The sequence below is a fragment of the Trichomonas vaginalis genome, chromosome II, assembly GCF_026262505.1.
Source record: "Trichomonas vaginalis G3 chromosome II, whole genome shotgun sequence".
Lineage (NCBI taxonomy): Eukaryota > Parabasalia > Trichomonadida > Trichomonadidae > Trichomonas > Trichomonas vaginalis.
Genome location: NC_067204.1, coordinates 9419936 through 9446996, shown reverse-complemented (window position 1 = coordinate 9446996; position 27061 = coordinate 9419936). Strand labels below are relative to the sequence as shown.

Sequence of the window (27061 nt, the reverse complement as noted above, 5' to 3'; positions counted from 1 at the left end):
AAAAAAAATATTTTTTTATCCGATAGAAAAGATGGCAAAATTCATCTCAGTAAACAAGTACATGTCAGGACTTAAAGAAGAACTAGACCCATTCACATATTTGAATGTTTACTTCTACCATTTTGAAAAGTCTTCATTCAGCAAAGTTTGGAACATCGAACCAGTTAAGTTTGCTATTGTGACTAAAAATGGTGCGAAATTTGAAGACTTAGACATAGAAGGTTTGTTAGCAGTCAAAGAAAGTTTTGACAGAAGGTTCTCAAACCTTAAAGAAGGCAAAGCATACAAACTTGTTATACCTTATGAACCAAAGAAAGCAGACGACTATGAATATTATGAGTCTAAGATAGTTGAAGTTCAAGGTAAATTGGGTAAAAAGATTTTAGAGTCTAAGCCAGTGTTTACTCCTAAAGAGGAAGAGAACATTGACATTGACCCAGAAATGTTCTAAAAATAAAATTTTATTTTTACATGTCAAATTTCTTTTTCTCTGGAACTGGTTCAGGTTCTTTCTTCTCTTCTTCTACTTTCTTTTCTTTCTTTTCTTTCTTCTTCTTTTCTGGTGGAGTTATGTCAAATTTGGCGCAACTATATTTATGCAAAAGTTCTTTGTCCTTTAATAGCTCTTCTATTCTGTTTTCTATTTCATCTTCAAGAACGGCGCATGTGTCTTCTTTGCATTCTAAGAAGTTTTGTTGGACTTCATCTCTCCAAGAGGCGTCATCTCTGTCAACAAGTCTGTCATTGACAAATTTTAAGACTTCTCTGCTTAATGTTTTATGGTTCTTGTCATATTCCCAGAAACAGAACTTTAGAACAAATTCACCTTTCTTGTTTACACTATGTAAGATTTTATGGTCGACAGATGTTTTGCTGTCGAAAAGCTTGTCTCGAATATAGATAGCGAAATCGCTAGACATTTTCTAAAAGATAAAAATTTTAATTTTTCTAAAAATATGTTAGAAAAAAAGTTTGCTGACATTGACAAGAAATTTGAGAATGTTTTAAACAAGAACAAGAGGAAGTTAGAAAATGCTCAGATAAAACCCATACATGACAAGTTCTTATTTGCTCAGAATGGTATAACAGGTCTAATTGCACCACCTGGGTCGGGTAAGACTTTCACTTATCTTAAAATGGCTGCACAACAACAAGAACTAGATGAGAAGAACCCATTCTATGAGTTAGTTGTCATTTGTAGTACTTCTGGTCAATTTGACCAAACCGTCAATTCGTTCAAAGATATTATAAAGAAGTCTAAGTTAGTATGTATAAAGGATACTGAGTTGTTAGATTGGATAAAGAAGTACCAAAGAAGGGTTTTGAAGTACAATGCTATAAATGAGTATATAAATTCGAAGTTTAAAGACCCAAATGAGGAAATGCAGAGAATATTAGAGAAGAAACACTTCAGAAACAAACAGAAAGAGATAGAATACATTTCGAAGAAATTGCAATCTTACGATTGGAAAACGTACCCTCATAGATGTCTTCTTATCTTAGATGATTTCGCCTCTCATCCTTTGTTAAAGAATAGAGAACAAGACATGTGTCGAATTCTTAAGAAACTTAGGCACTTTAACATTTCAGTCGTAATATGTGTACAGACAGCAAAGAGTTTAAGTAAGGATGTTAAAAGAATACTTACTGACATTATACTTTTCCCCGGATTGTCCGAAGACGATTTCATGGAACTTATGAAAGAGTCCATGGCAGGTAAGTTTGACAGACATGAACTATGGGAGAAGTACAAAGTCATACAAGACCCTCATACTTCTTTCAGAATTCATATCTACGCAAACAAAGTTCAAATTGTAAAAAGTCAAGCTTGAAAAATAAAGAGTTCATTTACCCTACTTGTTTGAAGTTGTCAAAATACTCTGTTATTTTATAAGCGTTTTACATGGTAAACGTTATTTTTTAAATTTTGTGAAAACTCAACGGTTTGACACATGCCCTAAAAATTATTTTACTCAGAATTTTCATACGGAATTCAGCAAAAATAAAGTTTAGGTGAAGTGGTGCGATCTCACCTGTTTTTTCACCTCTTTTCTACCCCAGTTATTTTATAAGCGTTTTACATGGTAAACGTTATGAATTCGTGAGACTCTAAACAGTTTCGTAGCTTCTATTTCTTCTTTTAGTACATCGAATGTTTTAACGATACCGAAAGTTTCTTTATACTTCTTCTTGACGTCAGATAGAAGGAAATCTTCTGCTGTTGGATAGTTTTTGTTCAGAAATTCTAAAAAAAATAAAAAAATAAAAAAAAATAAAACTAACTTTATTTTTTATTTCGGGAAAATTCATGAAAATTCAAGAGGTGAAAAAAGAGGTGAAAAAACAGGTGAGATCGCACCACTTCACCTAAACTTTATTTTTTGGTGTAAATTTCCTAAACTGACTGACTGACTGACGGCACAAAGTGGCATAACGAAAACATTAATATATATAAAATTCATGAAAATTCAAGAGGGTAGAAAACAGGTGAGAAAACAGGTTGGATCTAACCTTCTACCCTAAATTATATTTTTACTGAATTCAGCAACAAAGTTCAAATTGTAAAAAGTCAAGCTTGAAAAATAAATGGTTCATCTACTCTACTTGTTTGAAGTTGTCAAAATACTCTGTTATTTTTTCCTTCAGTAGCGGTAAGTCTTCTTTGAAGGTAAGTATTGTACAACCTTTAATATCATAGTGTGTTTGAGGTAACGTATCTTGAACTATTTGTTTCACATCTTCATTCGGTGTCATGAAATCGGTAAGTTTTCGCGATAGAACCAATTTCTGTCAGATTTGTAAATCTTAGCAAGGTCGTAAAAGCTTTTGTTGTTTCTTCTGACTAAATGCAACATAACCATATCTTTATCTTCTTCATTTTCCATCTCTTCAGTATAAATCATATACTTATAGTTCTTTTCCTTACCTTTTGGTACCGAACGTGGTATTCTTTTCTGAATGTTTTTGTCTTTTGCTTCAATGACTTCATCTTTTGCTTCAATGACTTCATCTTTTGCTTCAATGACTTCATCTTTTGCTTGAAGTTTCTTTTCCATCTCTTCACGTTCTTGTCTATGAATTTCGTCAAGAAGTCTGTAAACATGCCATGCATAACGAGGAGAAGCCCACATTGCAACTGCATTTACTAAAAGTCTATGTACATAATATCCTCTTAAATTTATTGGCAAATTTTTACGATTTTCATGTGTTTTATGCATGGCCGAAAAAAGTCGGTCTAGAGAAATTTCACTCAAAAGTTCTTGTGTGCTTTGGTTTTTGAACCAGTCGTCTGCGTGTTTAGTATCTGGAGCAAAACATGCTGTCAAAATACTTTGCATCTGGTACATATCGTCTTTGACCGAACGAATGAGACGGAGTTGTTTGTTAAACTGAACCCACTCATATTCTTCATTTATGGCTTCATGAACGATAGCAGTTGTTGTGTTCTCTGTTGTTGACATATCTGTCTTTACATACAAAATAAAAAAATATTTTATAAAAAAATTAGCGTTATTTTTTCTATCTTAAGGAAATTCATGATTTTCATGAGTTTTGGCGACCCAGAAAAAAGTCGGTCTCGCTGTTCTTCACTGTTTTCATAGAGTTTTGGCGACTAAGGTTTCTTACCTACTCGCTGTGCTTCACTGTTTTCATACGGAATCTCTTCTCTTGGTTTTCCGAGGGAAGCAAGCATATGAGGAAATTCATGAAATTTGGTCATTTTTCAGCAAAAATAATGTTTAGGTGAAGAGGTGAGATCTCACCTGTTTTTTCACCTAATTTTTCACCTCTTTTTTTCACAAGCGTTTTACATGGTAAGCGTTATTTTTTGACGAAGTGAACATTGACACTTCGTCAAAAAAATCCCTGAAATCATATCTTACATACAAAATAAAAAAATAAAATGACACTTTTTCATTAGATAACTGTTATTTTTTGACGAAGTGAACATTGACACTTCGTCAAAAAAATCCCTGAAATCATATCTTACATACAAAATAAAAAAATAAAATGACACTTTTTCATTAGATAACTGTTATTTTTTGACGAAGTGAACATTGACACTTCGTCAAAAAAATCCCTGAAATCATATCTTTTATACAAAATAAAAAAATAAAACTAACTTTATTTTCTGACTTTCACAAAAGACCAAAAATAAACGCTTTACATGTATTTTTCAGCAACTTCGTCAAATAATTTTATAGCTTTATCTATCTCATCTACTTCAAACGTTTCTTTACCTTTCGTGGGAGCACCATATATTTTCTCAAAAACTTCAAGCAGTTCTGTTTCAGCAGCTCTCATATCATTAGCAAACACAACCTTGACTCTATTGACTGTACTGTCATATCTTTGAGTTATATTATATGTTCTTCCTATCTTATATCTCTTTGTATTGAAGTCCTTCGGTTTCTGAACGATGTAAAGTAAGCCTTCACTGCAACGTTCCGTATCGAATGAACCATATGTTATGAAGTTATATCCAACAACTGGGTCTAACCATAACAAAACTATTGGTATAAGACTTTTGTCTATAAGATATGCTGCAGTTCCATAGAATTTTACCGATATCATAAGCTCAGGATTTCTTGTCAAAATTTTCTGAGTAGAAGCAATTCCAACCCAATGGTATGTTTTCTTTCCAGATGGAGATAAAATGTCTGACAAAGAATATTTGTTGTATTTCTTTGAGTATCTTACGTTTAAATCACCTATTCTAACCAATTTGGTGTCATTGTCTATCTTTCTAACTGTTTCAAACTCAATGTTTGTCATTTCTGTTCTTACATACAAAATAAAAAAATAAATAAAAATAAAACTAACTTTATTTTTTCTGTCTTAAGGAAATTCATGAAATTTGGTCATTTTTCAGTAAAAATATATTTTAGGTGAAGTGGTGCGATCTCACCTCTTTTTTCACCTGTTTTTTCACAAGCGTTTTACATGAATTGTACGATGTATATTTGAAATCCTAAACAGTTTTGTAGCCTCTATTTCTTCTTTTAGTACATCGAATGTTTTAACAATGCCGAAGGTTTCTTTATATTTCTTCTTGACGTCAGATAGAAGGAAATCTTCTGCTGTTGGATAGTTTTTGTTCAGAAATGCTAACATGTCCATTTTATCTTCTGCTGGCTTTTCTGCTTCTTTCTTTAAGTCTGCATAGTCGTTTCTCATTCTTTCTATCTCTTTGACGGAGTAGTTATATTTCCTCATTGCTGCCTTACATTTTGAACATTGCGGGTTCATTTTTGCGTTATATTCTGAAACCTTACCTGCTAAAACAACTAAAGCGTCAATTGCTCTCTTCATCTCAAAAGTTGCTGGTTTTATCTGTTTATTCCATACTTTACCTCTTCTATCTTCATCTCTTATCTGCCATACACATTCAGCAACTAACGAAACAAAGTTGTCGTAGGTCTTAAATTCTTCAGATTTATATATGTCAGAGATGTTCTTATATACCATGTCGCAATCTTTGTCCATAACCTTATGGTTGCAATGAAATCCTAGAAACTCATAGTTTACCTTTCGTATGAACTTCTTTATGTCTACTGAGTCAGTTGGTTTCACTTCTATTTCATCGAATTCAGGAATAGTGAGTTTTTGTTGTTGGATTTCAGGCAATTTGGGTAAATGGTCGATGAGGTCCTCCATTTCATAAAGATACTGTTCATTTGTTTCATCTTTCGCACTACAGTCTAAATTACTTGTTAAAAGTTCTTGCTTTATCTTCTGGATTTTTGTTTCGAAAGTATATGAAGAAGGAATGAAGCTTTTCATCTCTACCAACATAGATGTTGGATTCATGACTAACGAGTTTGGTGCTGTAGTTGTTTGAAGTGTTGTTGTGCCGATTGTTGACATTTTTATTTTTTTATACAAAATAAAAAAAATAAAAAAAATAAAACTAACTTTATTTTTTATTTCGGGAAAATTCATGAAAATTCAAGAGGTGAAAAAAAGAGGTGAAAAAACAGGTGAGATCTCACTTCTTCACCTAAATTATATTTTTGGGTCCTTTACACTCATTACGATGAAGAAGTCTTGACAAAACATGTACGTTCATGTTTGACAAAACATGTACGATGAAGTCATGACAAAACATATACGAAGAAGTCTTGACACTTTTTCATTAGATAACTGTTATTTTTTGACGAAGTGAACATTGACACTTCGTCAAAAAAATCCCTGAAATCATATCTTACATACAAAATAAAAAAATAAAATGACACTTTTTCATTAGATAACTGTTATTTTTTGACGAAGTGAACATTGACACTTCGTCAAAAAAATCCCTGAAATCATATCTTACATACAAAAAAATACAAAATAAAACTAACTTTATTTTTTATTTCGGGAAAATTCATGAAAATTCAAGAGGTGAAAAAACAGGTGAAAAAACAGGTGAGATCTCACTTCTTCACCTAAATTATATTTTTGGGTCCTTTACACTCATTACGATGAAGAAGTCTTGACAAAACATGTACGTTCATGTTTGACAAAACATTTACGAAGAAGTTTTGACAAAACATTTACGATGAAATCATGACAAAACATTTACGTTCATGTTTGACAAAACATTTACGATGAAGTCATGAAAATTCAAGAGGTTAGAAAAGAGGTGAAAAAACAGGTGAGATCTAACCTTCTACCCTAAACATTATTTTTGGTCCGGGAACAACTTTCTCTCAATTGGAGCTGTGGCATACTCTTTGCGTAAACGGTTCAGACCTTCTTCGAACTCTTGGTCTCTCTTCGATTTGGATTGAGATTGGAATTGCTGGGGTGGAGCTTGCTGGAACATCCAAGGGTTGGGGAAGTAAGGCATAGGCTGAGGAGGGTAGTTCGGGAAGCCTTGTGGTGGGTAGTAACCTTGAGGTGGAAATTGGTAGTAATTCGGAGGTACTTGCTGGAACTGAGGTGCAGGGGCTGGTGCTTTAGGTTCCTCTGGTTTGGGAATGGACTGGGTTGGTGGTACGTCGGACATTGTTCTGAAACAGTACAAATATTGTTCTGAAGCAGTACAAATATTGTTCTGAAGCAGTACAAATATTGTTCTGAAACAGTACAAATATTGTTCTGAAACAGTACAAATATTGTTCTGAAACAGTACAAATATTGTTCTGAAACAGTACAAGTATTGTTCTGAAAAAGTACAAGTATTGTTCTGAAACAGAAAATTTTTCTCACAAATTGAGAGCTTTTACGGGAAATTTGTTCTGAAAAAGGACAAGTATTGTTCTGAAAAAGTACAAGTATTGTTCTGAAACAGTACAAGACTAGTTCTGAAACAGTACAAGTATTGTTCTGAAAAAGTACAAGACTAGTTCTGAAACAGAACAATGGACAACATCGAGCCATTAGATGAGGCAATTTACCTTATAGAGATAAATGAAGTTGTTAAGCAGTACTTGGGCAAGGACAAAGCCAACAAGTCCCTCGGCTGCTGGTTGTCTGGAAGAGGTGCGCTGAAAATCGAAATTGAAACCGAAATTCCAATTCAAATACCAGACGGGACAGCCTACGACGACATAAAGCAAGCAAAGAAGGAAGCCATTATAAAGTTCTTTGCCAAGCGTCCTTGGATACTACTTCCAAACAAGGAGAACCCCCTACCCATATGAAATTGGCAATTCAGTCTCTCCTTCGCTTCTCAGGACAACCATTCTACATAACCTGTGAAGGCGACATCCAACCAGTTCAGTAAACCTTAACGTTTAACTGCACTTTTTTATGTTTTTTGTGAAAGTGTCAAAAATAAATTGTTTTCATGAGTTTTCTACGATGTTAGAAAAAATGTTATTTTCTAATATCTTCACATTCAATACTTTTTCAGCACTTTTCCGTAGTTATATATGAAAGACAATTCGAGATAAAAGTCATAGTACAATGGAATAATATGTTGCACACCATTTGTTGTGAACCAAACTTGAAAGTCAGAGAAACTGTTACTAGGTGGTTCGTAGAATTTAGAAGCAAAGTCATAAAAGTCCTTACCAATACATAGAAAACTATTGTTGCTTGAACTGAAACTTGCATGACACATAACATTTTGAGGGTCAAACACGTTTCTATAAACTGTCAAATCTGCTGGTGGAAGTATAAATTTAAATGGACCATCTGGTGGTAATGGTTCGTTCTGGTTTAGTAACCGAAGAAATTGTGCCCAAGAACGTTTGTCTACTTTCCAAAATAAAAACTCTGTATCTCTTGGAGGGTTAATTTCAATCTTTTGAAATGAAACGGTGGAGTTCATCTTGTCATATTCTAGTTTCAGATAGTATGTTCCATTTAGTAAAGAGTCGTATTTTTCTTGAAATTCCCAATAATATTTGTTCATTTGAGTTTGAAAGTCATTTAGAGTTTTCTCAAGACTTTCGTCTGAACGAACTGTAAAGATTCTCATTTCGTCAAATTTGTCTATTAGACCATCAGAACCTTTATACTGCCCATGAAAATATACTGCGAACATAAATGCGTTAGTTCTATTTGAAAACAAAACTCTTCTAAATCCTATTGCCTTTGAATCTGAAGGACTTTGAAGCCAACGAATTGGATAGTCAAACCTGTATGCTCGGGATGAAATTTCTTCATCTGAAATAGTCCTACCAGCATTTGTAAAGATATAGTCTAACGGTTTTGTATCTACTACTTTTGTTCTTTGTTTTTCAACCTGAAGCATTTAATATATGTAAAAATATATTGTTTTAAAATGGTATGCCATTTCATATTTCTCATCTAACAAACAAGTTTCCCAACTCTGCTTTTATTCTAGCAGATTTTCTATCCATTCTATATGGGGGCATTTTTATAAAAATAAAAAAATATTTTTTTCTTTACTTAACATAACCGCCTGCTGCCATAAGTCTTTGACGCCAACCCATACCAGCTAATGAAGGTTGACTTGGTTTAGTTTCCAAACTAAACTTTGGTTTTGGTTTATCTTCAGTTTTTGGTTTTTCTTCTTCTATCGGTTTTTCGTCACTTTTCGGTTTCTCTGACTTTACTTCACTTGCAGGAACAGTTGTGTCGTCAACATCTTCATAAATATCATATGCCATTTGTTTTTGTTTTCCTTTCAACTTTTTGTGTTTGTTGTAAAGTTTAGAATATTTCGACTCTAAGTCAATGAGATGTTCTATAATGAACTGTTGGTCAGTGAAGTAAACTTTTCCATCTGTTGTCTCGAAAGCTCCTTCAGACTTCAATATTTTATTTGTGAGAGTCTGTTTCTTTTTTGAGATACTAGCCGTTCCATTTTTATGAAAAGTGACTTTGTAGTTAGGGTTTGTATTTCCAGACCTGGCACTTTCTATTATTGAATTTTTCTCTTCATCTGTAAGTTCTTTGACGGGTTTTGACAATGGTTCTGAACTTTTTGTTTGTGGTGTCAAATCTACCGTTTCAACTTCTTCGGTCATTTCATCTCAGTAAAAAATTTTAGTTTGGTTTGTTTTTCAACTGGTTGTTGTTGTTTTTTAAGTCGGTCTAAAACTTCCTGAGGTATAGAAGAACTTGACAAACACGTGGTGTAACTGCTGGAAGCCGACAAATCCATCTTGAACCCATTTGTCTCAATGCTGTATTGTTCATTTCATCTCAGTAAAAAACTTTACATTCCCCACGTTTGAGGCGGTTGAGGTTGGTTATTGTTTACCCATTGTTGTGCATGGTTATATCCTCTGTTAAAGAATCTTTCACCTTGGTCCATATAGTGCCCTGCTTGGTTATAGTAGTCATTTGCTTTGTTATAATAGTTTCCTGCTTGTCTTCCTACATTGTCCATCCATCCTTGAACTTTTCCTCTTGTTTCAGGATTTGGAATAAGATTTGTTGCATCTCGTGCTACATCCCAACCTTTCTGTACAGTTTGTATAATAGGTTGTGCTTTCTCTTTAAGTATACCTAATGTACTCAAAATCTTCCTTCCAACTCCAAATACACCTCTGGCTATTGTTCCCACTGCGGGTAAAAATCTGGATGCAACTCCTGCTAATGCGCCAAATAAACCCATTTCTTATAGGATAAAAAATGACGAATCCAAACAAGGACCCCTATGTTTCTAAAGCGACAAAAAAAGCACTCATGATAAAAATCTTTAGTTCAACACCAAATGCTTGGTTTATGGATATCTTGGAAAACATTCGAGAGTTAGAACAGATGGACCACCATACTGGCTAATATTTGTTGGTCAAAACACAAAAGATACTGTGAAGCCATACCATTATGGTCCAAAAATATTTTAGATGTGAAAACTGCTTTGACAATATTCGTTGACAAATACCATCCAACAAAACTGACATCTGACTGTGAAAGTTCTTTCAAATCAGATGATGTAAAAAACTATCTGCGTTCAAAAAATGTAAACCAATATTTCATTGTCGACCAAAACCATTCTGCTCTTGGTGTCATTGACGGTTGTATAAAAATGTTAAGAGACTTAAACCAACCACAAGGTGGTGAAGCAAATGAAATGTCATATGACGACAAATATAGACACTTCTCCATGGCAAAGATGAGACAAGTTTTAAATATTTACAATAGCCGTAAACAAAAAGGTTTGGGAAACCACTCCCCCGAAGAAATGAAAAACAACCCTGACTTAGAGAAAGACTATATATTTAATAATTTAGTCAAAAGAGACAAACAAGAAATAATGCCGGGCTTCAAACTTCAGAAAGGTGACAAAGTAAAAAATAGAAATACCTAAACGCGACCCATATGAAAATACTATTGACTATGACAACAATGGGAACCCGACAGGTACTCACATTCGTGTTCGTAAAAATAGAAGAAAGTATACAAGAGAATATTATGAAGTTTTAGGCAAACATGGCAAAATGTACAGACTGCAAGCAGAAGATAAAACTACTATTGTCAGACCTCGTTTCAAACTTGTCAAAGTTCAAGGTGGTATACTTTCAAAGACAGTTTCTAACAAATATAAGACAACTCCTGACGAATATGCTAAAGAAGTTGAAAATGACGACTAAGCATTTCTATACCATGCGTAAACTGTCATGTAAGGTGGCATGTAGTCTTTACTTTGTCCCGTTGTTTGCGTATATCCTGAAACGCGATGTGTATGGTTTCCTCCTCCCTCAGTGTTACTCCAGTAACAATCTATAGCAAACTTAACGTTGTCTTTAACATCATATCCTTTACCTTTTGTCATTGCTGACCAATCCCAATATCTATGCTTATGCCAACCTGCTTGAGATGTACTTAAATCTATGTAGTGACTATGTGCAGGTAAAATTTTCACCTGAAATCGTTTTACTTCCACCTGTTTCCTTTGAAGAGTTTGCACAATACAAAAACCTGTCGACTATTTGAGTCCAAGTTCCAAAACCCAGAACTGTTTCTGGATTTGTTGAGTTCATTGACGTATAAATAGAGCCTATAGGATATAATGTTTGAAGTATTTCTGTCTTTAATGTTTGAAGCTCTGTTTTGTCTGCTTTCTTGTCATATAAATCTTGAGCAGTGAATTTAATATTATATTCATCCTTTCATGACATAAACATCTTTACATCTAATGTTTCTCATCGTCGTTATGTCGTCATCCGATGTTAAACCTTGTGGAAAGTTAGGAGGTTTACAATATAATATAGGGTGTCCAAAGGTGCGTTTAGCACAGCGCTCTATATGAGACTATTAAAGGAGATATATGCTGATTATAAATATATAATAAAAATATGAATATATGTATATATGAGTATGTTGTATTTTGGCGCCATGCCGGTATATAAAATGAATTTTTAGACAAAGAGGCGGTTTCGCGGGAAATTTTGCGGGATTTTTTTCATTTTTTTTAATGAATCATAAAGAAAACATCCTCGCTCTTGCCAAAAAAATGCAAGACTGTAAAAAAATCTACGAGACATTGGTAAAATGCTTCGGTATGGAGCTCCTAGCTATTCCACTGTAACGTATCATGTTAGGATGTATCACTTCATGAACAAAAAGGCGCCCATCATAAAAATTGACAAAAAATCGCGGATCAAAGAAAAATCAAAGCAATTCTTCAAGCGCTAGATGAAGACCCAAGAGCATCACTCAGAAGGATAGAGGAGATGACAAAGATACCACGCTACAACAGTCAGTTATTATCTGCACAATTATTTGAACTACAAACTAGCGTATACACGTTGGGTTCCGCACAACCTTAATTCAGTTCAAAAAAAATCTAGAGTCCAATCTTCGAAAGAGCTCCTCTCTATATTGGGTGCGTATCAATCCAAGAAGTTTCGCTTTTTAGTAACAGGGGACGAGTCTTGGTTTCAATATGCAACCAGAAAGCCAAAATCATGTGGATCCCGAAGGATGAAAATCCGCAAAACATTCCCGAAGAAAAAAATTAACACACCAATGATGATGTTGTCGGTTTTTTGGGGCGTGAATGGCATCATCGCAATTGATATTCTTCATAAACCTAATACGATGAATGCTCAGTATCTAATTGACAATGTTCTTACTCAAATTATCAATTCTGATGAGTTTGAGAATCCAAACAACAAAAAACAAAAGTTTGCAATTCATTTTGATAATTCAAGAGTTCACAAAGTCATAAGGTAATGAATTACTTGGTGGAAAACAATGTCAAAGTTGTTCCAAACCCAATTTTATTCACCTGATATTGCACCCTCTGACTTTTATTTTTTCGGCACGCTAAAAAGAGAGCTGAAGGACGCGAATTCGCGAGTCCAGATGATCTTGAAAATTTTGTAGAGAGCAATTTGAGCAATTTTCTCATGATGATTTAAAGCGTGTCTTTCAAGCCTGGATCGATCGCTGCGAACGCGTGATTGAATCCAATGGTGATTATATTTAAATAAACTTTATATATATGTAACTTGTTTATTTCTATTCGCAGTATTCAGGTTTGTGCTAAACACACCTTTGGACACCCTATACATCCCCACCAGTTACGTCAACCGTTCCTTCAATACTTTCTATAGCAACAGTTGTAAAACTTGTATGTGTATGAGTCTTATTTGCTTTCTTCTCTAACTCATCGTTAACATAAGTTTTATCTGCTTTAAGGTCTAAACATCCTGAAACCCATCCTGTATCGGCTTTAGTTTTTAAAATCTTCGATGTCCGTTCATGGTACCAGTCAACCCTTTCTATAATTTCTTTATCTTTTTCATCCACATATTCCTTATCTGCTTTCTTCTCTAACGCACTAGCCACACAATCCTTATCCGCTTTATTTTCAAGGCTAACGTTTAAGTCTGTTATTTCAGATATAGAATGTGTATGAGTCTTTTTAGAATATTCGTTTTCAGCTCTTGTCACTTCACTTGACATTTTATTGTCAACATATGTTTTGTCTGCTAGTTCAGGATGAGTATGTTCTTTTGTTGCATAAGCATTGTTAGCTCTTTCTTCTTCTTTTGCTATTGCATCGTCTACATATTCTTTGTCAGCTTTGTTGTCAACATCTGTTTTCAAAAGAAGTTCATTTATAGGTTTCTCGTTTAAAGTTCCTTTTGTTGGATTTATACAGACAGTATGGTTCTTATTGTCTTGAAACAGAAACTCATCTGTTAAAGGGTTTAATGTCAGTTTTAAGTTTCCTTCTTTCAATGACTCAGATATCTTAGAATAGTTTGAAAAGTTTGTTGTGTTCTTATTTAGAGCTTGCATAATGAGTTGTCGGTTGTGTTGTATTTCTCTCATGGAAGCAATATCTTTCGACATTTTTATTCTAGATAAAATATGCTTCCAATAGAAAAAGAAAATTCAAGAGTTGCTACAACTAAACCATTAGATGAACTTTTTACTAATGTCGGTCAAAAGTTTGAGACAGAGACCGTAAAGCATGAAGGCTATCGTTTTGACTACCCATTAAGATGGCTAAGAGACCCATCTGTCACAAAAGCTATTGGCTTTCGTAGAATGAAGTTCATTTCAGAAGCCATACATGGTTTCCCATTTACGGTCGGTTTTGAAGTTCGATACTATAACAAAGAAAAACGTATGTATGAGAAATTTGAACAGGGAAAACTTTTACAAGTTAGTTTGCTTGTAAACTTAGAAACAACTCTTCAAGCTTTTCAAGAAAAAATAAACGATATCTATCTCGAATATGCAAACCAGTATAACATTGACGAAGGAGAATACCATCTCGATATTATTTATGACAGGAAAAATGCAACTGTTAAAATCAATAAAATAGAAGACCTTGGAGAAAACGTTTATATTTCTACAAAATATAACAACTTGGCATGGTATAGATTTATGAGGATGTTAAATCAGCCTGCAGCATATCCAGTACACCCAGACTTTTATGAAGTCGAAAACCCTAATGGAACATATGAAAATGTTTTCGACCCAGCTGCTATTATTGTTCATGCTTCATTTTCTGGCGCCCAAAACTCTTTCTTATGTCTGATGAATGATTTTTACGAAAAACCTACAAAGTTATACGAACCACCAAGTGGAAGTATTTCAGACTTTCAAGTATGGTTTACTACAGATGGAAGAAAAAGAATAATTCCATTATACCATGCGTTTTACTTAGAACTTAGTTTCATATACAACTACTATCGAACGGTAAAAATATAATTTTTTAATACGGTTGAGGTGTTGGATTTGGTTGCCAACTAGACTGTGGTGCAGGTTCAGGCTGTTGTATAACAGGAGCTTGTTCTTCTGGTTCAGGGTCTTTAGGTATAATACCAACAAACTGACCTACTCTTTTACCAATATTTTTGACACCGTTCCAAATTCCTCTTCCTACGGTTTTTATTCCATTCCATATACCTCTTCCAACATTTCGAAAGAAGTTTCCTATCTTACTGAAGAAACCCATTTTACTATATGTAAAAATCTAATGTCCGCCTAGTCTCTTACGTTTCCTGTTGAGTTCCATAGCATTCTTTAACTGGAGCTCATACATTCTGTTTCTCCTCTGGTAGAAAACATATTCTGGGTCAACTCCTGTGTTCGCGTCATCTGCATAAAGTTGTTTATATCCCACTTCAGGGTTTGTATAAAACTCTTTCCATCTCATATTTGCATACCATGGTGGCAAACCTAACGCAGCGTCATTTGACATGGCAGTTTGCATTTGTACATCTGTTGGCACTTGACCATAGTTTGCCATTGCAGTTTGTATTCTAACTTCATTTGGAATATTCTCTGGGTTTGGTTGTCCAGGTTGCTGTGCATTCGCTAAGTTCTGTGCGTCCATTTAATATTAGATAAAAATATCTTTTACGAGTACATATACTGAACATTTGCAGGCATTGGTTCATCTTCATATTCTCTGTACTTTTCTGCCACGTCAAAGAAATAAATGACACAATGGAAAAAACCTAAAACAAGTAGTCCTATTTCAAACCACATTTACTTACTAATAAAATTTCTTTGTTATGACACTTTCTCCAGTTTATAGGACCTCTCTCATATTCTATCTTGTCATATATAAACTCATAGTCATGTATGTCCTCTAACCATCTCATAACGGTTTCCAAACCACTTTTATCGGATGTAAAGTAAAAGCATGGATGGTTATGTAAAACGTCTAAAGTTTCTAAAGAGTCTCTCAAAGTCCAGTCTACTTGGTATTGAAAATCCCATGTGTTATAGAACGGCGGGTCCACTATAAAGAAAACATTTTCCTTGTCTTTATATTTTTCATACAACTCTGTCCAACGACATCTCACAAACTCTATACCCTCAATATATTTTTCTATGTCCTCTTTGAAAACATTTGTATAGTTAAGATATAAAACTTTTGACATAAGTGTTTCAATGTCATGAACTCTTATAGAACCACTATATAATAGTCTAGCAGATATACTATCCCAGTCTATATATTCTGCTTTTTTCAAAACCTCTCTCACAATATTTTTGTTATCTAATGGTATACGTTCCATCTTACCTATAGGTATCTTTTCTTTTAACTCTTTCAATATATTGTTTGTGTCTGGTATATGTTTGAGACGGTCCATATAGTTGTCGAAGTCATTGCATATAATCTTTGAGTCTGGGAATATTGTATGGCACAAATGGGATATATAGAAACTTCCACCGAACAAATCTACAAATGTTAGACCATTCGGTAGTTTCTTAAGTTCTCTCAATATAATATCTTTACATTTACTCTTATTTCCAAAGAACGGTAACGGAGGTTTTGTAAAATTCATTTATATATAATAATAAAAATGTTTTTTCCTGAAAAGTGACAGAAAAGTGACAAAACATGAAAACATATATAATTTGTGAAAAGTGAAACATTATATAATGTTTTCGACCCAGAAGAAGGCTTCTTCCCAGAAGCAATGGAGGAAGAAGAAGAGTCCTCCGAATTCACACCAGAAGACTAACAATTTTCCGAATAAAAACTTCATTTATACTAAACATCTTCGGGGCTAGAGGGCACGAAGTGCCTGGAAGCCCCACTACCTTTTTTTTTTTTTTTTTTTTTTATCAATAAATATTTCATTACTATATGCTCCCACCCAATTTGGCATTATTGTTCTTTGACAAATTTTTCTTTATTAAAGACACTCTCACAAATTCATATCAATATATTTTAATTATCACCTTTTCCAATCCATTTTCATATTCATATTCTTATTGAGTTAGAATAAATTGAGGATGACTGAGAATCAAATTATAATTAGTGAGAATCAATTGAAGAATACTGGGAGTTAATTAAGGTTGTTTAAGAATAAATTGTGAATAAGTGACAATCAATTGAGGATGAGTGAGAATCATTTGATTATTAGTGAGATTCAACTGAACATTAGTGAGAATCAATTGAATAATACTAAGAAGAAATTGAGGAAGAGTGAGAATCACTTGATTCTTAGCGAGAATCAATTAAGGATGAGTAAGAATCAATTAATAAGTAGTGAGAATCAATTTAGGGTGACTGAGAATCAATTGATTCTTAGTGAGAATCTATTGATAATTAATGCGAATCAATTGATTATTTGTGAGAATCAATTGATCAGTAGTGAGGATCAATTGATTATTTGTGAGAATCAATTGAAGATGAGTAAGAGTCAATTGAGGATGAATATGTGTCTATTCTGATATGACTTAGTATCTACTGAGGCTAGATGCTAACATCTTACTTTTATGATCATAATTTTTCAACTCCATTAATATTTATAACAATATTTTGATTACTATAGGGTGTCCAAAGGTGTGTTTAGCACAAACCTGAATACTGCGAATAGAAATAAACAAGTTACATATATATAAAGTTTATTTAAATATAATCACTATTGGATTCAATCACGCGTTCGCAGCGATCGATCCAGGCTTGAAAGACACGCTTTAAATCATCATGAGAAAATTGCTCAAATTGCTCTCTTACAAAATTTTCAAGATCATCTGGACTCGCGAATTCGCGTCCTTCAGCTCTCTTTTTTAGCGTGCCGAAAAAATAAAAGTCAGAGGGTGCAATATCAGGTGAATAAATTGGGTTTGGAACAACTTTGACATTGTTTTCCACCAAGTAATTCATTACCTTATGACTTTTGTGAACTCTTGAATTATCAAAATGAATTGCAAACTTTTGTTTTTGTTGTTTGGATTTCTCAAACTCATCAGAATTGATAATTTGAGTAAGAACATTGTCAATTAGATACTGAGCATTCATCGTATTAGGTTTATGAAGAATATCAATTGCGATGATGCCATTCACGCCCCAAAAAACCGACAACATCATCATTGGTGTGTTAATTTTTTTCTTCGGGAATGTTTGCGGATTTTCATCCTTCGGGATCCACATGATTTTGGCTTCTGTTGCATATTGAAACCAAGACTCGTCCCCTGTTACTAAAAAGCGAAACTTCTTGGATTGATACGCACCCAATATAGAGAGGAGCTCTTTCGAAGATTGGACTCTAGATTTTTTTTGAACTGAATTAAGGTTGTGCGGAACCCAACGTGTATACGCTAGTTTGTAGTTCAAATAATTGTGCAGATAATAACTGACTGTTGTACGTGGTATCTTTGTCATCTCCTCTATCCTTCTGAGTGATGCTCTTGGGTCTTCATCTAGCGCTTGAAGAATTGCTTTGATTTTTCTTTGATCCGGCGATTTTTTGTCAATTTTTATGATGGGCGCCTTTTTGTTCATGAAGTGATACATCCTAACATGATACGTTACAGTGGAATAGCTAGGAGCATCCATACCGAAGCATTTTACCAATGTCTCGTAGATTTTTTTACAGTCTTTGCATTTTTTTGCAAGAGCGAGGATGTTTTCTTTATGATTCATTAAAAAAATGAAAAAAATCCCGCCAAAATTTCCCGCGAAACCGCCTCCTGTCTCAAAATTCATTTTATATCCCGGCATGGCGCCAAAATACAACATACTCATCATATACATATATTCATATTTTTTATTATATATTTATAATCAGCATATATCTCCTTTAATAGTCTCATATAGAGCGCTGTGCTAAACGCACCTTTGGACACCCTATATTTAAATAATTTTATCAAATGATAATTATTAACATATATTAAGAATATGTTTAATTTTCAACATACTCTTAAAAATCCGAAATTTTAAAAAAGTGACAATTTTTTTAATGCTAAACCATCTTCATCTACCATTAAATGTTTCGGATGATTTGATTTTAATTCAGTTGGGTTCTATTAGATGTAATAGTGTAAATTCTGATTCAACAATTTATCCAGATATTTTTCCAATAAACCCTATCAAAAAGAATGGTATACAAATAAAATAACTTATCAAGATGGTAAACCTAAATTCACTGTTTTGGATTCATTATCAAATGCATATGTCGGAGATTCACCATCATATCCTTGGGGACAAATCGTTTCAAAAATCAAAGAATTAAACAGAAATATTAAGAATGTATATAATTTTGGACATAAATTATTTGGATTTGAAAATAAATCTATCATTTGTTATTTGGAGGAACTCAAAGAGCGTTTTATCTCGAATAGCGATGAAGTAAAGTATCTTCAAACATATGAAACAACACCTAAATTTCAGAAATCCGCTGAAGCTTTTACAGAAATGGTAAATATGATTATAAGTGAAAAATATTTGCAAACAGATCTCAGTCAAATTAAAATCAAAATCCATCGTCTAGGGGAACAATATATTCTTAAATTTTTAGAAGCATTTATAATTGCCCGCCCCAAATTTTATGCACAGGTTATAGGTTTCTTACAAAATTTTTCATTTGACCAGGAATTATACTCAAAAGCAGGAATTTCTAAACCATTAATACAAGCAATAATTAATGGCGATAAAAGATATTCGAATATTTTTGCTTTTTCAGGAAAATCGTGTGATTTAACAATCGAAGATTTTATTAATGTTTTAATTTCAGATCAAACAAATCAAAATGGTGAAGAATATTATCAAATACGTATCAGATCTATATTGGATAATAGTAAATATTCTTTCTATGAACTAGCAGTTAAATTTGAATCAATTAATATTTTAAATTCGTGTAATATAGATAATGTTACACCAATCATGAAAGCATTGATAATGTCAAGCCCAAACGAAACAATTTTCAAAATGAATGATAAATTCAATTTGCAGACTTATCAATTTACAAACCAAATCAAGTATGTTTTATCTTTTGCATACAATATCTCAGAGTTATTTTCTACATTTAGAAATCCATTACTCTCTTCGATTGTTTCAACAAATAATATTATATCAGTAATGAATTTGAATGAAAGCAAAGTTATTCGTTTAAAGATTCATTTAATCTTCCATGAGGCCCTAATTCAAAATAATGATTTTATGTACAAGAACTTTAATGTTTTGAATCAAATAAAAAACAATGACCTTCTGGAAATTTTAGCAAAAGCTTGTTTGAAAGCTGACAAAAAAATTCAAGCAGATTTTGAACAAATCATGGGTATTAAATTTACAGCGATCAAACAATTTCATGAATCCATAGAAAAAATTCCAGTTGATCGGTCTCCAATTACAATAGATGGTTGCCATATTTGTTTTGAATGCTCTAAAAATACTGATATTGAAAAACTCAAATCAATGCAATTAATTCTAATAAGCCCTGGTATTCATATCAATGTGTTAACTTATGAACAAACATTGAAGTTTTTGGAACAAATGCCAGCATTTATTCATTTGGGCCTTTCCAATATAAGTTCTGATCGATCTGTAAACTTAAATTATTTTCTACTTCAAAACGAAGATTATTCCCCTTTAAAAATTTCTACAGATAATTATTATTACTTTAAGATCACATTGTATGACAAAATCGTATCCTTTGAATATTCAAAAGTATCAGATACGTTGTGGATGATTACTGTACCAAAAAACATGAAAAACATAAAATTACCCAAAGAGTTTTCAGGGAGGTTAAAATGGTACATTCAAATAACGAAAGTTGATCTCCCAGGACATCCTCTGCAAGATGAAATACAGGAAAAAATAAAGCATGATAATGAGATTGGTGATATCTTAACTTCATATCCCGGGAAATTTTATGTAAATTATAGCACAACGATAAGAAGTGATAGTTTATTCGTCAATGGAAATCCTATAGAATTTCTTATATATATTCCAAGCGAATCAGGAAATTTGGCGTTGGAGTGTAATTTAATTCACTTAGATGCTACTTTTTCATGGCCGAAATATATATTTATTTTTCCTCGTGGTAATTACTATATGCGAGGTTACCCTCTAGGGATATACATAGGGCGCAGCGAATCATCCGCTGCTTATCAACGGTGGCTTACAGCCATGAATATTGAATTTAAATCATTAAACATTATGGAGCACTTTTCAAGAATCAAATGGATGAGCGATTTAGGTACTGGAGTTTTAAAATTTTTGAATACGAATCATTTCCAAAATTATATCTGTATTAGGCACTATCTCGGAACCATGGGCAATAATACTTTACTACATGTTTTTGCTCTGATAGTATTATTATCAAAATCGGCCCAAGATTTTGAGGACAATTACAAATGTTTTGATCCATCGGTTCAGAAAATGTATGCTACAAAGAATATATCAGATGAGCAGCTGGAAAAATGGAAGCAGATATATAAAGATCAAGAGCATTTAGCAGCATACCACCGCATTCCACCTATAAGCACTAATAATAGTGCAGAGGGTAAGCATAGACACATTAACGAACTTGCAAAAAAAGCAAGAAACTTTTCTACTTTCATCAAATTCATTCTGAATGATACTATCATTAGGATTAATGAATCAATTGATCCCATTAATAAGCAAAAACGCGAGAAGAATGACTTGTTAAACGAAAAATGCATACATTGCGGATTCTCCTATAATGATATTAATACTGATAAGAATCCTTGTAAATATTGCAAGGATTTCTTTATGAATAAGAGTCATGTTCCCTCTGCAGGCATACATGTTATGAAAATAGGAGAAAACGTAGGTGAAATCATAGAATTCCCAATCGATAAAAATGTAGGTGATCAGGATGAACTCGTGGATCACAAAGAAAAGAGTTCGCCGATCGAAATATCAAAATACGCAGAATTTATTGATATTGACGATAAAAATAAAGCAGTTTTAGTCGTAAAACTGCTTTATAATCTTGAAACGTTCCAAGATGCCAAAGATTTAATCAATTCTCTGGAAAAACAATCAAAAAATTATGAATCTGCATTACAAAATAAACCAGAAATTTGGTTGGAAAAATACTTGCCTGAATTAATGAAGGAAGTAAAAGATGCGAGAGCTGCTAGAATGAGATTGAAGATAATAAAGAAGTAGAGATGATGAGTGAATAAAAACTTTGTATTAAATTTGTATATAAAAGAATTGTAAAATATAAAAATAAAGAAGTGGTTGATAGGAATTTGAAAATTCGTTGGGTGCATATAAGTTTGATAAATATATTTATGAATATTAATGTCAAATTGGGTGGTTGCATATAGTAATGAAAAATATATTAATAAAAATTAATGTCAATTTGGTTGGTTGCATATAGTAATGAAAATAAGATTAATAAAAATTAATGTCAAATTGGGTGGATTCGTGATAGAATGCTTCTGTGTATGTGTGGCGTGAGTTAGCATCGGGTGGTTGCGTGATAGAATGCTTCTGTGTATGTGTGGCGTGAGTTAGCATCGGGTGGATTCGTGATAGAATGCTTCTGTGTATGTGTGGCGTGAGTTAGCATCGGGTGGTTGCGTGATAGAATGCTTCTGTGTATGTGTGGCGTGAGTTAGCATCGGGTGGTTGCGTGATAGAATGCTTCTGTGTATGTGTGGCGTGAGTTAGCATCGGGTGGTTGTGTGATAGAATGCTTCTGTGTATGTGTGGCGTGAGTTAGCATCGGGTGGTTTCATCACAAATTTTAACCCATCCAAATCTTATTAATTATTAAAATTCTTTTACAATTTCTGATGTATTTTTTGAAAACATTTCATATGCAATATTTCTCCTTTTCTTTCCTCAAATCTTCAAATATTAATAACTTTGGATATGAAATTATTTGGATCTTTTATGAATTTTAAATGTCTTTCTTAATATCAAATCGATTAAATTATTAATATTTTCTAAATTATGCCTTAAAAATCCAAATATAAAAAATCGTAAATAAAAAATATATTTTTTATTTTTATTTTGTAAATAATCCGTTTACTAAATGGGACTGTATCATGAAAGTAACAAAAATCATTATTTAACAAGATTCAAAACTGGTGCAACGAAATGCACATTGATTTTGTAGTGTAACAAAGAGAGATTTATTGTAAAAAGTACAAAATAGTATATTTATTATCGTGATTAGCGTAGAAATGTATGAGTTTGGGACGGATTTCTGGTGCATTCATAACTAAAGTGATACATTGTCTGGAGCAAGTTCAGATCTTTAACTTATGGCTTGTTTGGTGCTAACTCACCCAATTTAAGTGCACTAGAGGGGATTTTTCCTGAAAATAGTTACAATATATGAAAGAGTTGGCAAAACTAGAGGACACGTCTTTAAGGGTTTGGCTCTTGATTCATGTTAATATGCCGAAACTAAAATAAACGTATATTGGGGGTCGAAAATTGAGAGCTCATATCTTTAAGTGAAATATCAAGAATTCAGTTGCTATCTGCCAAAAATAGTTATATATGGTGATTTTACATGTATGCAAGTTAAATTTACAAGCAAGTCAATTGAATTATCATGTAATCGAGAGAGGGTCAAAGTTGCTATTTGTCACTTTTCCACAAGAATATAATGGGGAAAAAGTTATCATATAGTTGATCTCATTCACTGAGGCGAGAGATGCATGTAGTGTAATATGTAATGGGATAAACAGTGGGATTGCTGCTCTAAGTCCTAGGTTCGAGACACATTGGCTTCATTTTTCTCTTTTTTATTGACGTAAACTATTCAATTTTTGTGTTCTCCATTCAAATTTCAGAATTTTTTTTGCAGATTTCACGCTACATTCGAAGTTACCTTTTGTAACAACCACCACTGCCTACGAAAGACGAAAGTGTGTCACGATTTCACCCGGAAATCCGACGGTTGTTTAAGAGTAAGCACTTTTGGCACCTACTCTCATGTAATCAGGAAAAATAAAATATTATCTAATAATATACTCAAATAATGATCTTATCTCAAGATTTAGAGGAATGTTCATAGAATTATGATAAATATTTAAATATGAAAGGAAAGTAATATTTTATTATTTTTTAAACATAAAATAGCATGAGTGTGTAATTTAGCTAACAAGTGATTGCTCAACTTCATGCTTTTCATTATTTTCATCGTCATCAGAGTTAATAACTTTGAAAACAACATGTTTTGATGTTTTCCAGAAAACAAGGGTAATCAGTGTTCCAATTACGTATCCAGCAACAACGTCGCATGGATGTGCCTTGTAATCTGTAATTCTTGTAGCGCCAATCCACAATCCAACGAAAACTGGGAGGAATTCGAGAATTGTAAGTGGAGTGGACTTGTATTTAATTAGTTTTTGAAGGTATAATGTGAAAAATAGATAACTTGACATTGCAGAAGCGGCGTGAGTTGAAGGAAATGATCTAAGAAGGTCATGGAGTGTATTTTTATCAAGAAATGTGCATGTGTCAGGTGTTGCTGATGCTCCGCAACGAGAATAAAAATCTACACCGGCTCTTCCAACAAAATTCTGTAATATTAAGACAACAGAATTGGTTATTGATACTGTCGAAATGTGTGTCCATATAAGTGGGAAAATGTTGAATTGCTTAAAAATTTTCGTTAATTTCTTTTGAATAAAATAAAACATGATGAAGAATAGCCATACACCAGGAAATGTTATGATTTCTAATACAACAACTGGTATTATTTCACGTGATTTGTAAGGATAATTATATTCTGCGTTTTGTGGTGGTAAATAGAGATGATTTGGTGTTAAAAATGAAAAACCAACCCATGCAGCAACGCATGCGATCATACAGAAAAGTTCAACTATGTCTAATTTCTCTAAAAATTTCCCCATTTTGAATTACTAAAAAAAGTGAGTTTCAGAAAAAGAAAATCAAAGGTTTAAAAATGTGAATGATCTAATAACTGTAATCTACTTTATCCTCACTTAAAAAAACTGTAAAATCAAACATTATTTTATTTTTGCGAAATTTCTTTTATTTTTTAAGGGTGCGCCCGGGAGGATCATGTAAACTTCAGAATTTAGAACCTTAATTTTTAAGCAATAACTTGGTACCTAAATAGGTAGGAAAACTCTAAAAATATCAAAAAATACAACTTGGCTCCATAATAATCCTGTCATGGTGGCTGTTTGTATCCCCTAGTATTTTCCTCTTGAATCTCTTTTTCTGTCGAAATTAAATTCAAATCTCAGAAGTAGAAGTGAATAATCGACTTATTACTGCTATTATACGAATAAATAAATTCATTATATTATTTTTATTTACATAATATCTGTTTGAAGTCCATAATTCTATAAATTTTTCTTCAAAAACATTACAATCTTGATAGTTTTGATACTGTTTAATAGGTTTTTGGCACCTTATTTAGTATTTACTACGTATAGAGTAGATCTGAACTTAATTTTCGGAAATTTAAAATATTTATTATAAGTAAAATCTGATTTGAAATTTATGTTTAACTACTCATATCTTGCATTATCCTGAGTAGCTTTTGTAAAAAATTCATCAAAAAAGATTTTAACGTGCTTTAATTTTATTTTTTAAAATAATGCATATTATTATATAACTAGCATATTTACAAATTTTACTGCTTTCAAAAATTTAATCCTCCTCCTCTCAAATAAACGTACATCCAGGTGGCCTGTTTTTTGCAAAAAATCAAATTTCATTTTTTATGCTTAAAAAGTCAGAATTTTTATTTGCTTCTGGTATATGATGGCTATATCAGATGCCCATTCTTTTTGATACTCAACATTAAACATAAAACTTAGCCGTTAAGGCTCTTCTGAAAATATTTTTTTTCCGAAAAATTTTCGAAAAAAATCAAAAAATTTAAAAATCCCGAATCTGCAGGGATTTTAAAAAATTCTTTTTAGTAAAACTTAAGGATATTGTATCAGATATATTGGTATGGGCAAATTCAATTTTAATCCAATATTCATCGAGATATTAAGTTAACGAAGCTTTCAAAATTGAGAGGGTAATCCTCCTCCTCTCAAATAAACGTACATGCGGGGCACCCTTAATAGATGATAGATAATCTAGATTTACGATACATCGCAATTTTGTCAGCCCTAACGGCTATAGCATGTGATGTTATAGTGAAATTAATCAGTACAGTTAAATCGGATCTTCCAAGCTTCAGATATCGACCATTTTCAAAACCATTTACGATTTCATTTTTGATTTCAATAGGAACATCAATAATAAGTACAATTCAAAAGCCAAATTGTCCGCTGAGAACTGCAATCGTGTTTTTGATCCCATCTGTACTATCAGCAATGTTTCTCCTTCTATTTAATTATGCAGTTGTGAATGGACAAGCATTTGTATCCTTTGTCATACGTCAAATATGCATGATTTTTATACCATTAATTTTAACATTCAAAAAACCTCGCTCATACCAATATTTAGTTATAGGAATCGCCTCAATATCATTGATACTAGCATTTGTATCTCATATAGGATCAATAATCTATCCATTTTTAGCTTTAATCTCAATGTTGTTTAAACTCGGACAAATTTATGCAGAAAGCAAGTTACTACAAAAATACGACATTGAACCATCTACTTTATTAGGTCTTGAAGGCATTTGGTCAACAATTTTTATATTATTTTTAGTATTTCCTATTGTTTACTTAATTCCAGGCTCTGATGTCAGTAGTCTTTCTGGTGGAGCCCTTGAAAATGCATATGATGCAGTAATTATGATTTTCACTACTCCTAGAATTGCTTTAGGAACAGCCATCATTATTTTTACATCTTATTTATCACAACAAACAACACTATTACTTTCAAATGCAAAGGATTCATTACCATATGTTGTTTCTGATATTATTGGCTCGATTGGAGCATTTATCATATTTTCTTTACTTGCAAGCGACGAAACACTCTTCACTTCTGCTGATGGACCTCTCCAAATAGTTGCCCTTATACTCTATTGCTGCGCTACTCTTCTTGGAAACAGAATTATTAAACTTCCTTGGTTCCAATATTCTGAATGGGGCCAACTTGGAGAGGGTGGTGAGATTCCAAATGAAATCGATGATTTACCTGTTGAAGAATAAATTTGATCTATTTTATATTTTATATTTTTTTATTATGAATTCTTTTCAATATATTTGTTTTTAAATCTATCTTTTTCTAGAATTTTATGATATTTTTTTCAATAAATAATGTTTGTTAATTTTATTCAAATAATGCAATAACAATTCAGCGTTAACATTGCTTGGTGTTAGTGTATGCGTTATATTATCTTTTGAAAACTATTTGAACTTACTCATTTTATTCAAATTTCATATAATTAAGGATAATTTCAATAAAAGTTGGTAACAATCCAAGTACTTAATTAACTCTGAAGCTATAAACCTTAAATTCAAAAAACCTGATCAGAATTGAATAATATGACATATGTCACTTTTTTGATCTTTTTAAGTG

General features: G+C 32.7%; 16 protein-coding genes and 2 pseudogenes across 18 annotated transcripts, besides 5 other annotated features; 6 read left to right on the top strand and 12 right to left on the bottom strand.

Moving 5' to 3' along the window:
* Positions 1 to 31: 31 nt before the first annotated feature.
* Positions 32 to 451, top strand: TVAGG3_0514160 (protein of unknown function, DUF4108 family; the record flags this gene model as incomplete). Its single annotated transcript, XM_051237035.1, has 1 exon — positions 32 to 451. One exon carries the CDS (start codon positions 32 to 34, stop codon positions 449 to 451), a length of 420 nt encoding a protein of 139 aa, XP_051094859.1.
* Positions 452 to 467: 16 nt separating this feature from the next.
* On the bottom strand, positions 468 to 920 carry TVAGG3_0514150 (uncharacterized protein; the record flags this gene model as incomplete). Its single annotated transcript, XM_051237034.1, has 1 exon — positions 468 to 920. The coding sequence occupies one exon, from the start codon at positions 918 to 920 to the stop codon at positions 468 to 470; it is 453 nt and encodes a 150-aa protein (XP_051094858.1).
* An 812-nt stretch (positions 921 to 1732) lies between these two features.
* Positions 1733 to 1906: a mobile genetic element.
* A 689-nt stretch (positions 1907 to 2595) lies between these two features.
* Positions 2596 to 3461, bottom strand: TVAGG3_0514130 (annotated as a pseudogene). The gene has a single exon. A coding segment is annotated over exon 1 (866 nt).
* A 72-nt stretch (positions 3462 to 3533) lies between these two features.
* Positions 3534 to 3690: a mobile genetic element.
* A 628-nt stretch (positions 3691 to 4318) lies between these two features.
* Positions 4319 to 4776, bottom strand: TVAGG3_0514110 (organellar and viral DNA polymerase type B; the record flags this gene model as incomplete). Its single annotated transcript, XM_051237033.1, has 1 exon — positions 4319 to 4776. A coding segment is annotated over one exon (458 nt), but the record flags the coding sequence as incomplete, so codon positions are not given.
* Positions 4777 to 4929: 153 nt separating this feature from the next.
* Positions 4930 to 5868, bottom strand: TVAGG3_0514100 (organellar and viral DNA polymerase type B; the record flags this gene model as incomplete). The annotated part of the gene is made up of 1 exon (XM_051237032.1): positions 4930 to 5868. The coding sequence occupies one exon, from the start codon at positions 5866 to 5868 to the stop codon at positions 4930 to 4932; it is 939 nt and encodes a 312-aa protein (XP_051094856.1).
* Positions 5869 to 6664: 796 nt separating this feature from the next.
* On the bottom strand, positions 6665 to 6991 carry TVAGG3_0514090 (uncharacterized protein; the record flags this gene model as incomplete). Its single annotated transcript, XM_051237031.1, has 1 exon — positions 6665 to 6991. The coding sequence occupies one exon, from the start codon at positions 6989 to 6991 to the stop codon at positions 6665 to 6667; it is 327 nt and encodes a 108-aa protein (XP_051094855.1).
* A 355-nt stretch (positions 6992 to 7346) lies between these two features.
* TVAGG3_0514080 (uncharacterized protein) lies at positions 7347 to 7628 on the top strand (the record flags this gene model as incomplete). The annotated part of the gene is made up of 1 exon (XM_051237030.1): positions 7347 to 7628. The coding sequence occupies one exon, from the start codon at positions 7347 to 7349 to the stop codon at positions 7626 to 7628; it is 282 nt and encodes a 93-aa protein (XP_051094854.1).
* Positions 7629 to 7825: 197 nt separating this feature from the next.
* TVAGG3_0514070 (uncharacterized protein) lies at positions 7826 to 8686 on the bottom strand (the record flags this gene model as incomplete). Its single annotated transcript, XM_051237029.1, has 1 exon — positions 7826 to 8686. One exon carries the CDS (start codon positions 8684 to 8686, stop codon positions 7826 to 7828), a length of 861 nt encoding a protein of 286 aa, XP_051094853.1.
* A 154-nt stretch (positions 8687 to 8840) lies between these two features.
* TVAGG3_0514060 (phage tail repeat-like family) lies at positions 8841 to 9425 on the bottom strand (the record flags this gene model as incomplete). The annotated part of the gene is made up of 1 exon (XM_051237028.1): positions 8841 to 9425. The coding sequence occupies one exon, from the start codon at positions 9423 to 9425 to the stop codon at positions 8841 to 8843; it is 585 nt and encodes a 194-aa protein (XP_051094852.1).
* Positions 9426 to 9616: 191 nt separating this feature from the next.
* On the bottom strand, positions 9617 to 10018 carry TVAGG3_0514050 (uncharacterized protein; the record flags this gene model as incomplete). The annotated part of the gene is made up of 1 exon (XM_051237027.1): positions 9617 to 10018. The coding sequence occupies one exon, from the start codon at positions 10016 to 10018 to the stop codon at positions 9617 to 9619; it is 402 nt and encodes a 133-aa protein (XP_051094851.1).
* Positions 10019 to 11615: 1597 nt separating this feature from the next.
* Positions 11616 to 12918: a mobile genetic element.
* Positions 11711 to 12838, top strand: TVAGG3_0514040 (annotated as a pseudogene). The gene has a single exon. A coding segment is annotated over exon 1 (1128 nt).
* Positions 12919 to 13728: 810 nt separating the features above from the next.
* TVAGG3_0514020 (uncharacterized protein) lies at positions 13729 to 14358 on the top strand (the record flags this gene model as incomplete). Its single annotated transcript, XM_051237026.1, has 1 exon — positions 13729 to 14358. A coding segment is annotated over one exon (630 nt), but the record flags the coding sequence as incomplete, so codon positions are not given.
* Positions 14359 to 14581: 223 nt separating this feature from the next.
* Positions 14582 to 14824, bottom strand: TVAGG3_0514010 (serine threonine-protein phosphatase family; the record flags this gene model as incomplete). The annotated part of the gene is made up of 1 exon (XM_051237025.1): positions 14582 to 14824. One exon carries the CDS (start codon positions 14822 to 14824, stop codon positions 14582 to 14584), a length of 243 nt encoding a protein of 80 aa, XP_051094849.1.
* An 18-nt stretch (positions 14825 to 14842) lies between these two features.
* TVAGG3_0514000 (uncharacterized protein) lies at positions 14843 to 15205 on the bottom strand (the record flags this gene model as incomplete). The annotated part of the gene is made up of 1 exon (XM_051237024.1): positions 14843 to 15205. One exon carries the CDS (start codon positions 15203 to 15205, stop codon positions 14843 to 14845), a length of 363 nt encoding a protein of 120 aa, XP_051094848.1.
* Positions 15206 to 17156: 1951 nt separating this feature from the next.
* Positions 17157 to 18460: a mobile genetic element.
* Positions 17237 to 18364, bottom strand: TVAGG3_0513990 (Mariner transposase; the record flags this gene model as incomplete). The annotated part of the gene is made up of 1 exon (XM_051237023.1): positions 17237 to 18364. The coding sequence occupies one exon, from the start codon at positions 18362 to 18364 to the stop codon at positions 17237 to 17239; it is 1128 nt and encodes a 375-aa protein (XP_051094847.1).
* A 2529-nt stretch (positions 18461 to 20989) lies between the features above and the next one.
* TVAGG3_0513970 (uncharacterized protein) lies at positions 20990 to 21745 on the top strand (the record flags this gene model as incomplete). Its single annotated transcript, XM_051237022.1, has 1 exon — positions 20990 to 21745. One exon carries the CDS (start codon positions 20990 to 20992, stop codon positions 21743 to 21745), a length of 756 nt encoding a protein of 251 aa, XP_051094846.1.
* Positions 21746 to 23449: 1704 nt separating this feature from the next.
* TVAGG3_0513960 (phosphatidate phosphatase protein) lies at positions 23450 to 24456 on the bottom strand (the record flags this gene model as incomplete). The annotated part of the gene is made up of 1 exon (XM_001305649.1): positions 23695 to 24456. The coding sequence occupies one exon, from the start codon at positions 24454 to 24456 to the stop codon at positions 23695 to 23697; it is 762 nt and encodes a 253-aa protein (XP_001305650.1).
* A 154-nt stretch (positions 24457 to 24610) lies between these two features.
* Positions 24611 to 25646: a mobile genetic element.
* A 7-nt stretch (positions 25647 to 25653) lies between these two features.
* On the top strand, positions 25654 to 26691 carry TVAGG3_0513940 (membrane protein-related family; the record flags this gene model as incomplete). The annotated part of the gene is made up of 1 exon (XM_001305648.1): positions 25654 to 26691. One exon carries the CDS (start codon positions 25654 to 25656, stop codon positions 26689 to 26691), a length of 1038 nt encoding a protein of 345 aa, XP_001305649.1.
* Between the last annotated feature and the right edge of the window lie 370 nt (positions 26692 to 27061).